General features: G+C 41.6%; 1 protein-coding gene across 3 annotated transcripts in view; it reads left to right on the forward strand.

Annotated features, from left to right (window-relative positions):
• The window catches only part of tap1 (transporter 1, ATP-binding cassette, sub-family B (MDR/TAP)), a 433,854-nt gene that overhangs the window by 417,339 nt on the left and 594 nt on the right, over positions 1 to 15,921 (forward strand). For all 3 annotated transcript variants that reach the window (XM_072692433.1, XM_072692431.1, XM_072692432.1), the window contains exons 2-13: positions 1,505 to 1,842; positions 2,212 to 2,404; positions 4,184 to 4,298; positions 4,401 to 4,531; positions 5,585 to 5,790; positions 7,230 to 7,427; positions 7,580 to 7,708; positions 8,747 to 8,935; positions 9,181 to 9,354; positions 11,102 to 11,261; positions 11,520 to 11,656; positions 12,553 to 15,921. The exon at positions 12,553 to 15,921 is cut by the window's right edge and continues 594 nt beyond it. In XM_072692433.1, the coding sequence (XP_072548534.1) occupies positions 1,516 to 1,842; positions 2,212 to 2,404; positions 4,184 to 4,298; positions 4,401 to 4,531; positions 5,585 to 5,790; positions 7,230 to 7,427; positions 7,580 to 7,708; positions 8,747 to 8,935; positions 9,181 to 9,354; positions 11,102 to 11,261; positions 11,520 to 11,656; positions 12,553 to 12,780 (2,187 nt within the window). In that variant the 5' untranslated portion in view covers positions 1,505 to 1,515 and the 3' untranslated portion in view covers positions 12,781 to 15,921. The remainder of the gene's footprint in view (positions 1 to 1,504; positions 1,843 to 2,211; positions 2,405 to 4,183; positions 4,299 to 4,400; positions 4,532 to 5,584; positions 5,791 to 7,229; positions 7,428 to 7,579; positions 7,709 to 8,746; positions 8,936 to 9,180; positions 9,355 to 11,101; positions 11,262 to 11,519; positions 11,657 to 12,552) is intronic.

Below are 15,921 nucleotides of genomic sequence, written 5' to 3' on the forward strand. Positions count from 1 at the left end.
TGCCGCATTAGTCATTATTGATTTATACTGGATCTTATAGGAGAACTCTGTGGTGTTGGTGGGAGCCAGCACAGATCCTCAGCCTGCAGCCCTGTTTTTGAGCACCACTGTAGGTCAGGGTAATGCACTTGCATCACTGTTATGGTTAAATATCAGTACACCTGAGCAGAACAACAGACGTATCTGGAGGTACAATTCGTTTTTGTCAGTAATCAGTGGATGCAGAGGAGGATGGCTCCCCCGTCGTGACTCTTGGTTCCTCCCATGGTTTCCTCCTCCAGTTTTGAGGGAGGTTTCTCTTGCTATTGGTGACTTACCTCTTTAAAGGCAGATTTTGGCCGAGTTAGAAAATTAAGCATTGCTACAGCAGTTGCAATCATTCCTACTCGTGTCCTTCGGCGGTGCTGCAGCAGTTTCCAGAGAGAGATATATTACAATGTAAAGACTGAGAAACCCCCCTCATGATGATGTATCTTGAAGGTGGGAGGGGCTTGTGAAAAGCCACAAGCACTCTGGGGCCATTCTTGAGGGCCGGCTGTTTGAAATCAGCTGGAAGCCAGAAGCTGTTGTCTGTATTTATTAGCATCTACATGGGAGGCTAAGCTAGAGGACACAATTCCTGTACTACTCTGGGAGAGTCCCATTGTATGTGATGTGTATGCGGAGTGCATGCTGGGTATTAGTGGGTGAGCTAACGGATGGACTAATGGATGCCTGTACAGCAGGGTAAGCCTATAAGACGATGGCACTATGTTTTCAGGCCATTTCCTCAGTGCGTACTATAGTTTTAAAAAGGTGCCGTCGCTATGATCAGAGGGTCGCTGGTTCGAATCCCAGTCATGCTCTCTCCAGGGTGGGTGGATGGCACTCTCCCCCACATAGGCATCTGCAGGCTGGTGTGCTGGTGCGTTGATGGTGTTGCATAGGTGGCTGTTAAAAAAAATTAGAGGCTTGACTGAGGGGGCATGTGTTGGTCCTCACTACTGTCGGGGGTGGGGACACGATGGGGGGGATGGGTGAAAAATCGGCTTAAAAAAAAAAGAGAGAGAGAGAGAGAGAGAGAGAACTACTTCTAGGATGTGTGAAATGCTAATCAGAACCCCTGTTTTCCTGAAAACCCTTCAGGAAGATTTAGCAGACTCTGGAGTGCACTGTTCTACTGTGCAGCAACTCCTTCTCAAAATATGACCTTCAGAACCTCTCAGGTTTTACCATGTAAAAAAATAGCTGTTGATGAAACGAGGATGGCATCATCAACAGGTTAATGATCCTAAACACCCCTCAAAATTCATAGTGGACTGCCTCAAAAGGTACAAGTTGAAGGTTTTGCTGTGGTCCTCGAGGTCCCCCGACCTAAACATCATAAGAAATCCAGGGGTAGCACTCAGAAGACCAGTGCAGCGGGACATATATATATATATACAAACACACATGTAAGCCCATATACCCATATGAGTACATGTAAACCAGTGTGTTACATTAAACAAATCCTTTTCTTCCGCAGTGTTGTAGGGAATGAAGGCTGTGATGGCGTCGTATCTCTCCTTTGTCCTGTTGCTGTGCGTGGACGTGTGCGTGGTGAAGACGTTTGGGGCGGTTCAGCTCTCCACGCTGCTGGACCAGCAGGTGTTTATCAAGCTGTGGGCTGTGGGGCTGCTGAGGATCGCCCTGCTTCTCCTCACGGTCTTTTCCTACCCCGGCAGTCCAGCCTGGCTCAGAAGCTTTGAAGGAGTCCAGACTGTGCTGGTGCATGGCCTGTTGTACCCTGCTTACATTACGCTGCTCTGGGCCTGTGGCTGGCCGACGGTGGAGCTCCTGTGGGGATGGCACAGCTGGGAGGGGGTAAGTTAACCTCTTGGAGCCCAAACTTATTATCCAGTTAATAACCTTAATGGGGCTAGATTTCAGTGAGACCCAGCAATGCAGCATACTAACACCAAATTCAGAAGAATTCAGTGTTTCTTTTAATATCTTTGCAATAATAAGCACAGAAATACAGTCTGGATATGTCCACACATGCCCAGATGTAGTAAATCACATTAAAGATACACAAGCACTGATTAGCTGATCTACTGATCAGATTTCTTGAAGCAGCCGCTGTAACAACCTGAACTGAAGGTCTAGCTCTAAAATCACGGTTCGCCACAGCAATAAAGGCCTGGTAAAGAAGACTTTGTTGATGTGCTCATACAGCGTTGATCTCCCTTTCAGCTGCTGCAGAGTTATGCCGTCCTGGCTCTTTCGCTTCTGCTGTGGAAACGCTACATGCCGTCCTTACTGCCAAAGGGTAAGGTGGAAACCAAGGAGAAAGGCAAGACTCCCCTGCAGAGGCTGCTCAGCTACGTGAAGCCCTTCCGCGGCCGCTTCACCGCGATCATCAGCCTAGTGATTCTCTCCTCTCTGGGTAACAAATGAAACCATTTATTTTTCCATCACAATTCTTGTTCGTATGATGTCACGTCTTGCAGTGTGTTAATGAGGAAGGGATGGTTATTGTCAGTGTATCCAGAAGAAGAACCTCAGTTTCACTTTCACTTCAGTCAGACACAGCACTGCACAGCCAAGCTCTCCCATTGTTTGACACTTCACTGGTAGAAGTCAGACTCTGTGTGTGGGAGTTCCCCAACTTTTCCGTGGCAGTTTTTGTTTCACTTTTAATTTTTAAATCTGATTCTCTAAGGTTGGGATTAAATATACAGATCTGTGGAGAAGTTTGAGGCACCTAAGCATAGTTCTATAAACCATGTCTCTCAGCAGTGAGAGGGTTTTTACTGTAGAAGCTCCAGATCTCATCAGAACAGATAAAGCAGGTGAACATAAATCCAGTAAAAAAGGAGAAACAAGAGCTTCTCATTCTGAAGAAAGAAAGTAGTGAGATCTTGTTGGTGAGCTAGTCTGAAGAACAGAGCTCGGTTCCTCCAGGTTTCTCCTGGACGCCCCCCAGTCCAGCCAGCACAGCGTGGAGGATGTGTTCAACTCCATCAGCAGCAGCAGCAGCAGCAGCAGCTCACCTGATTTACCATCATTAAGCCCTGATTTACCACCAAACCAGGTGTTGATCTGAGGAGAACTCTAAATAATACTAGACTCCATGAGGAGAACTTTGGAGATGTTCTAATGATGAACACAGTGATGGAGAACCACCACAGCTTTCTGTAGGAGTGTTATTATTAGTGTTTATTCTAATATCAGTGTTTTACTCATTACTTATTGCCCAGATAAAAAAAAATATTTATACAGACGCCTAAAAAAGGTCATTTTCACAGGTGCCAGAAACCTTTGCACAATACCTTACATTTATAAATGTACGCAAAGCAGTTTTTTAACCTTTTAGACCTTGTATGGAAGCCCATACTCTTGTCACTTTCATAACTACTCTAATGTCGTAACAAACATCAGTTTCATAGGCCCTACAATTGAACCCTGTGGGACTCCACAAGGTACGCTTAACCAAACAGTTACCAAACAATTGACAATATAGTTTCCTATACTGAACCTGCATATAGTTGTATGCATGCTGTCCTCTCTGCATGCTGTGCTTTTAGCAAGCTAAAGAGATTGTAGCTAGTTAGCTTTTAGCCTTGCCTCCACTCACTTCCTCAGGTTTCACATTCTCAAGTCTTAGCATTAAGAAAATAGCTGGTGTTTTCCCTTCTGGTGTGAGTTTGGCTCCAGTTTGGTTCAGCTGAGGTAGTCCAGTTTGTTTTTGAGGGAGCAGATGATGAAGAGAAGAGATGGTATAAGGCTAAGCGTTAGCTTTTAGCCTAGTGCAGGTTCCCATTTTCGCTTTGTTGTGTCCTGAGTTTGAGCTCCCCTTCGGCAGACGCTGGCACAGGAAAAGCTCATGCGGTCATCAGGCCTTGTTCCCCTAGAAACCCCTGTTCCCATAACTAGCTGTCCAGACTAACTAGTCTGGAGGTGATGAGCTGCTCTCCAGTATCAACAACACTTTATTCTACTGAAGTCGGGGTCAGGTTTTTACAGTTTCACCAGCTTTGACTGAGGCTTTCTCTAGTGGGCGGGGTTTATGTAAATATAATTAGTCAAGACTGTGATGTAACAGTTTAGGGGGTTTTGGAGTTGGCCCGTTTTACAGTTCTCATTTTTGATACCTGCATTTATTAAATTCTTATGATGATTTAAATTTTCGATTTGTCACATGTTGTTTGTGGTTGACTCTCAGGGGAGATGGCTGTTCCTCATTACACGGGTAAAATAACCGACTGGATCATGAAGGAGGACGAGCCGGAAGCTTTCAGTAATGCCATCAAGATCATGTCAGTCATGACCATCATGAGGTGAGGCAATGCTGTCCGTGTTACAGCTACATTCCTGTTACAGCTAAAACCACCTTTCTGCATTCTCTCATTCTGTCTAATTTCCACTGGTTTCTCCTGCAGTGCTGTGCTCGAGTTTGTGTGTGACCTCATCTATAACATCACCATGAGCCTCATCCACACCTCCATTCAGAGTCAGGTCTTCCAGTGCGTGCTCAAACAGGAAATTGCCTTCTTTGATAAGACTGAAACAGGTAATATAAATTAATTATAAATTTGCATGCATTACATTAATATCATGGCAATATTGGCCTTTTTACATACTGGCTCATAAACATCCATACACCCGGGGTGCTGAAAGCTCCTTAGTGTCTTTTAACTTGCCAAGACCAAGGCCTCTTAACTTCCTGTCCAGTGATCATGATGGACTACACCAGGTAGCTTCCCTGAACTCACATTAAAAGGATTTGTTCGACAGCAGGCATTGGTACAATGGGAAAGCTCAAGGAGCTCAGTGCGGATCTGAGAAAGATCATACACAAGTTTAAACAAGTCAGGAATGTCTCTCGGAGCCAATTCTGTCAAGAAGAGTGGTCAATATCCAACCTGAATTCCTGCAGAAGCTTCAGAAGATGGCTACCAACAGCATTTTGTCAAGGTGCAACTTGCTAAGAGACAATTAACCAAATACACTATATTGACAAAAGTATTGGGACAACTGCTTATTCATTGTTTCTTCTGAAATCAAATGTATTAAAAAGAGCATATCCTGCTTTTGGTGGAGTAACTGTCTATACTGTCCAGGGAAGAAAAAGGCTTTCTGCTTGATATTTGAGGAGCATTGCTGTGAGGATTTGATTGCATTCAGCGACTAGAGTGTTAGTGATGTTGGATGGCCACCACCCCACCTCATACCCAACTCCCCAACTTATCCCAGTTGTACTGGATGGAGCACCATCCATCATTCCACAGAACTCAGTTCTTCCTATGAAGCTGGAGCCCTATAGCCCTCTAGCCCAGGCCTGGCATTAGGCAGCATGGTGCCAATAGGGTCATGGTTATCTGCTCCAGAAAGTCCTATTCTATTGGCGGTACTTCTCTACAGGGACTAGACAAGCTGTGAGCTGTGTATGGTCATTTGCACAGCTGTATCAGCAAGGGTACACCATAAAGCAGCTGAATGCATTCAGTAGAAGGGGTGTCCACAAACATTTGGACATACAGTGTAGATATGTTGTTGTGCAGGTTAAGCTCTCATTCAGTCTCATCTCAGTGAGTTGTAATCAGTTGTGATGTGCCCTCTTTAGGTGAGATTGTGTCACGGATCACCACGGACACCAACACCATGAGCGAAAGCCTGAGCGACGAACTGAGTCTGCTCATGTGGTACTTCTGCCGCATCCTCTTCCTCTTGAGCTCCATGCTGTATCTCTCCGGCCGCTTGACCGTCTTCACGATCCTCGGCCTTCCCATCATCTGGATCATCCCAGAGTTTACAGGACGTTTCTACCAGGTTAGTTAAAGAGCTTGTTGGACTGGGGATCTTTTGTAGCTGCATATTACACAGATAAATCATCCTGGGCTCCCCCCTACAGGTGGGGAGTGTAATTCACTTTTACTCCACTGCAGTAAATACATATGACACTTTGAGTGGCCCCTCATTAACAGCTGTGCATGTGCATTTGTTGACAAGCTGAGAGATCCAAAAGCAGCATCTGAAGGTAAAGAAGAGGAGCTCTGTGCAGCTCCACCAAACATCCATAGTGCAGCAGCTGCGTTCTAGCCCGGAGTGGCAATGACAGAGATACCATTCTGCCTATAGACCATTATCACACTTCTGCGTTCATTAAAACAGAAGCTTAAATAGTAGCGTTAAACAGATGCAACTTGTTAAGAGACATTTAACCAAATACACTATGTTGACAAAAGTATTTGGACACCTGCTCACTCATTTTGTTCTATGAATTCAAGGGTATTAAAATAATGATTTATTCTGTGTTACCCTGGAGTAACTGTCTCACCAACCCACCACCATACCCAAACGCTTCCGGTTGTGTTGTATTTAATGGCTGAGGCTACTGCCATTTTCTATATACACCCATAATTCAACCAAACCTACCAGACGTCCCACTCCATCAAGTTTGAATATGTTCAAGCTCTGCTCATCATGAGTCATTTTTAACGAGGCGGCCAATAAAACGAGAGTTAAACTGAACCGGAGTGAATGCAGGGCCGAACGCTATCCTCAAAACTGTTTTAGCAAGGTTTGATTAAAACCCTTGAGAAACAGACCCCTCAGTGCCGGGTCAGACCCCTCAGTGCCGGGTCTGAGTAAAGAGTTTTAATGTAGAAATAAATGCTGTGTCTCTTTGCTAGCTGCGGTGTTCAGGCCGCTCATTGCTAACATTGCTAACGTGGCCGATGTTTACATGGACTGAGTTGGTGGAGGTAAACCTGCTGGACTGATTTTGCCTCCTCCAGAATGAAGCTAGGTAAATGCTGGTCTGTAGTCGGTCCAGTCAGAGATAAGGTGATGTGGTGTTAGCATAAAGAGACGCTCTGCTCCTTCACTGCTTCGCTAAACCCCTCCCAGGTGGATTCCTAGCGAATCCGACTGCGATACTCTCCGCTGTCTGACCATGTTTACCGCTAAGCTCAGTGCAGCTGAGCAACTGCTGAGTTGCTGTGGTGTATCAGGTGGTTGTCAAGAGGATGCTGTGGTACCCCATGTGGTTGGTTGGGTGTTACTACTTTGTGGGGCGCCCTTCAGCCAAGACAAACTGGCCTTTTCCCTCCATGTTGGAGGGACTTCCAGACATGCCAACTGCCCTCCTGTTGGCTGTGCTGAAGCCCAATGACGTGCCGACGCAGTGACTGTGAGAAAGGCCTATACTCAGTAAGTGTATGGGTGAAGGATGCAGAGGCTGACCCTCTATTATGTTTTTCTCTCAGAGGCATTCTGTAAAGGTGCAGGAATCTCTGGCCAAGGCTAACAGTGTTGCCACAGAGACGTTCTCCTCCATGAAGACCGTGAGGAGCTTTGCTAACGAGGACGGAGAGACGGAGAGATACAGGAAGCGTCTGGAGGACACCTACTCGCTCAACAAAGTGGAAGCCGCTGCCTACGCTGCCTCCACCTGGACCAACAGTGTAAGGAAGACGCTAGTGTGCAGATGGTGTATTTACGAGGAACTTTAGTTGATACACTCATGTGCTGTGTTATCTCCTCCCTCTGGCTTTAACTTGATGTTCTCTGCCTCAGTGTCAAACGCGCTTCTGAAAAAATCCTTCTCTTTGATCAGATGTCGTCTCTGGCCTTGAAGGTCAGCATCCTGTACTATGGGGGGCAGCTGGTGGCAGGAAACGATGTCAGCAGTGGTGATCTGGTGTCCTTTGTACTGTATGAACTTCAGTTCAATTCCGCCATTGAGGTAAAAGTTTTACTATACTATATAGGGCTATTTGTTTGACTCAGTGTGTGTGTGTGTGTGTGTGTGTATAGAAACTATACATCGATCATTATGGATGTCCCAATCCAGATTTTTGGCCAATTCAACATGATCATATAAAGCATATATATATATATATATATATATATATACACACATGCTGGTCCAGTTTTCTCACGGTCATCGCATGGATGTGTTCAATTCCATCACCAGCTCACCTGACTTAACATCTGTAAGCACTGATTGACCAAACCAGGTGTTGGATGATGACTGTAAATGGTACCCAACTCCCTACCAGTGTGTACATTAGTGCTGCTAGCTGGTTGCTATAGTATCCCAGACAGTTGCTATGATGTTGTTAAGTGGTTGCTAGGTGGTTGCTATGACGTTGCTAAGTGCTGGCTAGATGGATGGGTTGCAAGGTGATTGGTGAGGGTATTAATCAGTTTCATTGAGAAAAAAGTAAATGACATTAGTAAATGACATTAAACCTGTCTGTTTATTTATATATTTATGTAGTCATTTGTATTAAAAAAATCTAATGTCATTTATTTTTTTTTATCAATGAAACTGATCAATACCCTCACCAGTCACCTAGCAAGCAACATCATAGCAACCACCTAGCAACCACTTAACAACATCATAGCAACTGTCTGGGATACTATAGCAACCGAGAGTTATTATTATTATATCTTATTTTCAGGCAGTTACTATGGTGTTGTTTTGTGTTTTATAAATAATTAATAATTATTAATTAATGATTGATTATGATAATAATTCATTATGATGTATTATAATAATTTCTTATAATTAAATATAATAAATACAAAATAATTATAAATAATTAATAATACATAATAAACACCATTTGAAATATTGAATACATCTAAAAAGCCCTGTTTAGTAGTTTATAATATTTCAGCGTGCTCTATATATATATGTTATTATTAAAAATAAAAAGAAGGTGGTTACTGATTTGCTGCCTTGCTGCTACTGCAAACCTGTCTGTTGTTTTTCCAGGCTCTGATGTCATACTACCCTCGTGTGAAGAAGGCTATTGGAGCCTCGGAGAAGATCTTTGAGTATGTGGAGAGGCAGCCTGATATTCCTCCTGAGGGCTCTTTAGCTCCTGAGAAACTTGAGGGTCACGTACGCTTCAACGATATCACCTTCGCCTATCCGTCAAGGCCTAGCGAAAATGTTCTTAAGGTAGGACGATTCTCGTACCATAACCAGGCCATCCAGGCACTGCTTTACAGATAAAGATGTTCTGATTCAGGCCTCACACGTACAAGCAGGAGATGCATTTATGCTGCTGAGTCGGATTTTATTCCAATTCTTCCCAAATACAACAAGATTTCCTGCGGCGTGGTGCTACCTTATGTATGCCCAGTATGTCTGACTGTTTGATCAAGGACACTTCTTTAAGTATGTAACTCTCTGATCGTGTCCAGGACGTTTCTTTGGAGCTGAAACCGGGGAAGGTCACTGCCCTTGTGGGTCCAGCAGATGCAGGCAAGAGCACCATTGTCCGGCTGCTGGAGAGGTTTTACCAGCCCCAGAGTGGCGAGATCCTTCTGGACAAAAAGCCGCTGATAAGCTACAAGGACGAGTACCTACATGAGAAGGTAACATCCTGTGTGGCTGCACGCAGGCATTGTGTTGCACTTTAGAGAAGAGGTTGATTGGCATCACATTGTAGCTGCAGTCATTTTGTTTACATTTTAGTGTTTTTTAAGGGAACTATATATATATATATATATATATAATATAAAGTTATATTATTTATATATATAATTATATTTCTATTTAATTATTATTATATTTAGTTGTTTATTAGTTTTGAACTTTTGAGCTTTCCATAAGGGGGCACTCAAAGCATGATTTGTATTTACTGCAGTGGAGTAAATAAGAATTACACTCTCTACCTATTATAAAAAAATACCAATTCTCACATAATATTGCTTTAACATTTGGCTGAGGTTAACTGGCTAATGATACAGATTGTTTAATAAAACACTTTGTAATGAGCTAATTTTATATTTAAAAATAAATATCATAAAAAAAATTAAAAGCAATAAAAACAATCTGCTTTGAGAATTTCAGTTGCTGATACTAAGGCCGTGGTATGTGGCTGGGTTCCATATAGGAAATATTAGTTAAGACAGATAAGTTTAAAAGTTATATATATATATTCCAAATGTATTTAGAAAATATATTTTTGCAATGTATGAAAAAGTAGCCAAAATTGTTGTAAAACAAATTAATAATATAAAAAATATTTGGTATATATGAAATTGGCCAATGAATATACTCGTATTAAATATATTTACAAAAACATTTGTTTTTGTTGGTTTAAGATATATCTCAAATAATTCAGCTCTATCTTAACTGTGTATCTACAGACTTGCTAACTTTATATACTTTAAGATATGTTACATATAAATACATGTATTATAAATTATAGTTTACAGTTTAAAGTTTAGTAATACGTTATGTATCATTGTATGATATTTTAACAGATTTGATAATGAAAAATATTAATTCAACTTACTTTCACTGCATACCCATATGCAGAAAATATATTCCAAATGTATTTAGCAAATATATTATTGCTAAATATATGTATGAAAATGGCAGAATATTCTGTTATATATAAGTTTAAAGTGTTCAAATTATAAATAAAACATTTGATAATACAAAAGATTATTGAAAATGTATTTTCAGACATATATCTGGTATATATGAAATTGGCCAATTAATATATTTGTATTAAATATATTTTATTTTAATAAAATTAGTTTTTATTGGTTTAGTATATATCTCAAATAACCCAGCTGTATATTTACTGTGTATCTGCAGATTTGCTAACTTTATATACTTAACTTTAAGATATGTTGCATATAAATACATGTATTAAAAATGATAGTTTACAGCTTAGGTTTAGTTTAACTTATGTGTAATATTTTAACAGATCTCATAAGGATAAATATTAATTCATTTTACTTTCACTCAATACATTTTTGCTAAATATATGTATGTAAATGGACAAATATTCTGTTAAATATAAGTTAAAAGTGTACAAATTATAAATAAAATATTTAATAATATAAAAAACTATTTACATTTTATTTTCAAAAATATATTTGGTATACATGCCATATAATAATATATAATTAGCCAATGAATATATTTGTATTAAATCTATTTTAAAATACATTTACTTTTGTTGTTGGTTTATCTCAAATGATCCAGCTGCGTCTGTATTTGCTAACTGTATATAGGCTTCTTTCCCCACTGCTGCTGAAGGACTAGCTATGACTCAGAAGAGCCTCTTATCCATCTTTCATCTTCTTTTCGTCACATCCCGTTCAGATCAGTGTGGTGTCCCAGGAACCAGTGCTGTTTGCTCGCTCCATTGAGGACAACATCAAATATGGCAGAGAGGGCGCCTCGCGTGCAGAGGTGGAGACTGCTGCACAACTGGCCAGCGCCCACAAATTCATCAGAGGCTTCCCAGAGGGCTACGACACCGGTGAGCTGACCAGAGCAAAGGAACACAACCATTTAATACAAATGGTTTAGCAAAGAATCACATTTCCAGTTTCCCCTCTTACCCACATTATGGTGCATCAGCCATGACAGACTTACTGTTGCTTCCGACATTAGCCTCATTACAGGCAACAAACACGTCTTGGTTAATAGAGTGTGTTTTTGGGAATTGGTTAAGCATTTGAAATTGGTTAAGCATTTGGGGTGTGTGTGTGTGTGTGTGAATGTGAATGTGCTATAGATGCTGGAGAGAAGGGCAGTAAAGTATCTGGAGGTCAGAAACAGCGGATAGCCATTGCGAGAGCTTTGATCCGACAGCCGCAGATCCTCGTTCTGGACGATGCTACAAGTGACCTAGACGACAGGAACGTGCATATGGTAAGACAGTGTCTTTTTTTCTTAATAAGATGACGGCCCTGAAAGGTAGGCCACATATTCACTGGTTTTTAGATGTGAAGGGCCCAGGACCTCATGAACATGAGCCTTGTGACTAACAGGGTGGTAGTGATGCTGGGGAAAACAGCGATGCAAACGGCACACTATTGATGCTAATGCTGCAGTAGCAATGCTGGATGAGGCTAGCCACCAGTGCAGTAGCTTTTTTGCTAAATATATGTATGTAAATGGCCAAATATTCTGTTAAATATAAGTTAAAAGTGTACAAATTATAAATAAAATATTTAATAATATAAAAAACCTATTTACATTTTATTTTTAAAAAATATATATATTTGGTATATATGCCATATAATAATATATAATTAGCCAATGAATATATTTGTATTAAATATATTTTAAAATACATTTTCTTTTGTTGTTGGTTTATCTCAAATAATCCAGCTGCATCTGTATTTGCTAACTGTGCCAACATCACAGTAGCGATTCTGACATCATGGGGCCGATGTTGGGCAAGGCCGGTTGGCGGATGCGGTGTTGGGCAAGGCCGGTGGCTTTCTTGCTCTGCCCACAAACCTGACTAACAGGAGCAGCCTTAGCCCTCAGACTTCATGTGATTTCATATGTAGCGATGCTGGTTGAGGCCAGCAGCCAGCGCAGTAGCAATGCTAACACCAAGGTAGCATCTCTAATGCCACGGCAGCGATATTGGGTGAGACAGGTGTCTGGCACAGGTGTCTGGCACAGTAGTGATGCTACTCAACTGACTAACATGCACAGCCTTAGCCTTCAGTAGTGATACTAACACCACGGTAGTGATTCTAATGGCACATATGAAACCTCAGTATCGTGTGTGTGTGTGTGTGTTCGTGTCTCAGGTTCATCAAGCTCTGCTGACCAACAAGAACCACCGCACCATCCTCCTCATCACCCACAGGATGAGTGGAGTGGAGCTGGCCGATAACGTCATCTTCCTGCGGGCCGGAGAGGTGGTGGGGCAGGGTACCCATGCTGAGCTGCTGCTGAGAGAAAGTGCCTACGCCGAATTCGTTCAGCAGCAGAACACCGGCTTCCATCGCAAACTGGACGGCAACTGCTCTTCCTGAAAGATCTGATGCACACTGGAAAGCCCTAGTCGGAGCATGAGCAGGCTTATTCGGCTGCAATGTTTGAAGGCCGATTATAACACACTGTATTGTGCTCATGAGTTTAATCACACTGAAACAAATAGCTGTTTGAATTTCTTTGATTTATTTATGTGCCTCAGCTACGCATGAATAAAATATAGTATAATATATATAAATAATATAATGTATTTTATTCATGTGCAGAATTCAATCAGGAAAATTCAAAGCGCTGTTGTTTTTCAGTGTACTGTACACTGTACTGTAGTGGAGTAGGCTATATACGTCAATATCTGGCTGGAATGAGCTGGATGTCTAAAGATACTATAAACAATCTCTCCTAAATTTTCTCCCACTGAAGTCATATTTAATATGTCACTTTATTGATTAGGTACTGAAGGTGCTACAGTCCAGTTAACCAGGGCAATATGTGGAGTCATGACATAACTGAATTTAGGGTGACCACGCCCCTAACTCCTCCTCCTCCTCCTGGCCCTCAAGCCCCTCATATAACCTTGCTTTCAGTCCAGCTCCGCCACCGACGAGGGGCTTCGGCTTCAGCAAGCCAAGACCCTTAAACTTGAGGCTGCAGAATAAGAAGCTCTTGCTCCTTTTTACTGGATTTATTCATTTACATTTTTCCCAAATAAATTTTTCCAAAAACACAGTGCATGAATACGAAGACAAGTTCAAATATACATACACTGGCTTGGCGACGCTTATCCCTGTATTTGAGTACAAGTGTGGGGTTTTTGATCCAGGCTTCTTGACCATAGTAGCATTACTGCTAAGAGCTGTTTCTGTTGCCCCACAGAAAGCCAAGAAGGAGAAAATTGCTGCGGTGAAACCTGGAGACCTGGGCGTGGACCTGACCTCTCGGTTGGAGGTCCTGATTTTTTTGCGTAGCTAATTTCTACAGGCTTTTCACAGCCAATGTTGTCACAAGGCAGCTTTACAGAGATCCGGGCCTGAGCCTCTTTTGAGCAAACCGGTGGCAAGGAAAAACACCCTCAGTACAGGGAGGAAGAAACCTTGAGAGGAACCAAGACTCAAAAGGGGAGCCATACACTCCCTTTTTAGGGGTTCTTTACAAAAGGCAGTGGTTCTATATAGAACGATAGCATCTAAAGAATCACAGTTAAAGGGGTATTCAAATACAAGGGAAATGTCTTGTAAATGGTTCTTTAAAGAACTTCATTTATACACTAATACCACAAAAAGGGTCTTGCTGTTGTTACAAGTAAATGACCCTAATTGACCTTCATCATCATCAAGCTCCTTTTTTGTCTCATTGGTTCTTCAGTATGTTAATTGATCGATGGGAGCTTTTTAGTAGCTTAAACTATAGCAACTACGTGAATCTTACTTTTTCCGGCCTTCGTTTTATTTGCAGGCCTTTGCACAGGTACTGTAGATTATTCAAGACTGTGAGTTTATGCTACACTCGAGAACTCGAGATTGAGAACTGACTGATTAAGAACAATCACTTAAATTAATATTAAAATCTAACATGCGAATGGTCCCAACTGCTCTGGCAGGATGTTTTGAGGAGAACCTAAAGATGATCCGCTCGCGTTAAGATCCAACTCCACTTTCCACTGAGACAGTGTTTTCAACAGGCTGAGGTGTTCAGCATGATTTCAGTGGGCGGAAATGTTGGGAGTGTTGTTTGAAATATCTCTAGTACTGTATATCTGGCACCAGATACAAGCATTCAGGATTATAAATTATTTAATCAGCATCTCTGTGATTTGAATATTTTGCAACTCCTGGATTGGCTTGTTGCTGTTGCCGCTCAATATTTTTCTTTCCGATTTTATATTTCATGACTTTTTTTTTGACATGGTTTTGTAAATGCTAGGATTTTTAAATTAGGTGTAAATATCACAAACATTGAACATTTACCATAAGCATTGTAGCAGTTGTAGCTGTAGTGCTGTTAGAGCTTTTCCTTGCTTTTGCCCAGACTATACGTTTCTCATACATAATTTATTCTGTTGATTTATACATTTTACATTGAGAATCATAGACAGCAGACCACAGAGTCAGTGACCACAGAACAGCGGTAATGGTACAATAGATATATCTTACAATTTTGTTGGTTTTAAAGGGTAATTCAACATTTTTTCCCCATTTCTGTGTATTTCTGTGTAACAAGGTCATACAGGCAGAGTGGGTCTGGTGGGAAATGTTCTGTTCTAGAGAAATTCAGAAGAAATTGAGACTCGTTCACAGTGGTGGGGAATAAAACCAGACTTTAGCTGATGGAAAGTCTGAAGCCTGAAACACTGTTTATGATAGTATTGTGAACCGTTTCGACCTAAAACGAGAAACACATGCAGAATCAATAGCAAAATCTATTTGTTTTTACAGTTACTGCTATTTTACCATCCACCAGTACCTATCAGCCCTCATTACCACCACTGTAAACAAACCCACGTCTGCAAGTTCCTCTACAATGACTCATTGTTTCACACCAAACCCACTCTGAATGACTATGGGCGTTTACACTCTGGCACTTTTCTGGTTAAATTGGACTGGTGTCATGATTTGTTTGGGCAGGTATGAAGACAGAAACAACCGCATTAAGACCCTTCAGAAGAGGTCTTGGTGGTCTTAGTCTGGTCCCAAACAAACCCATGGAGCTGGTGTGTTTATGGTAAAGACTGTGATTTGACCTTGATCTGACCCAACAATCAGGTGTACTCCATCTTTTTGAGCCACACGGTAGTGCAACCTGGTATACTGCCCAGATAATTACTACAGCTGTGAGCAAATGCCGGCTTTGCCGTTGCTCTGTGTTAAACTGCACAGAGATATGCAGCACTAGTCCAGAACACAGGTACTTCTACCTGTATTTACTTTCTAGCTCCCACCCCCTGACAGGTCAACAGGTCTGACCAATAAGCATAAAGACATGCTCAAATGGTTTGTTGTGACGCATTTTGGTGAGCTTGGAATTTTCCCTGTGTGAAAACAAACCGACCCAAACTTAGACCAGAGCAACCCATTTAGAGGCGCAAAAACACCCTTAATTTACACCTCAAACCCTGAATTAAGCAGAAATCTAGAAATGTGGTGATATTCCCCTTTAAGCTTTTCAGTACCAGTTAAGTCGCTATT

Source organism: Salminus brasiliensis, chromosome 1, assembly GCF_030463535.1.
Source record: "Salminus brasiliensis chromosome 1, fSalBra1.hap2, whole genome shotgun sequence".
NCBI lineage: Eukaryota > Metazoa > Chordata > Actinopteri > Characiformes > Bryconidae > Salminus > Salminus brasiliensis.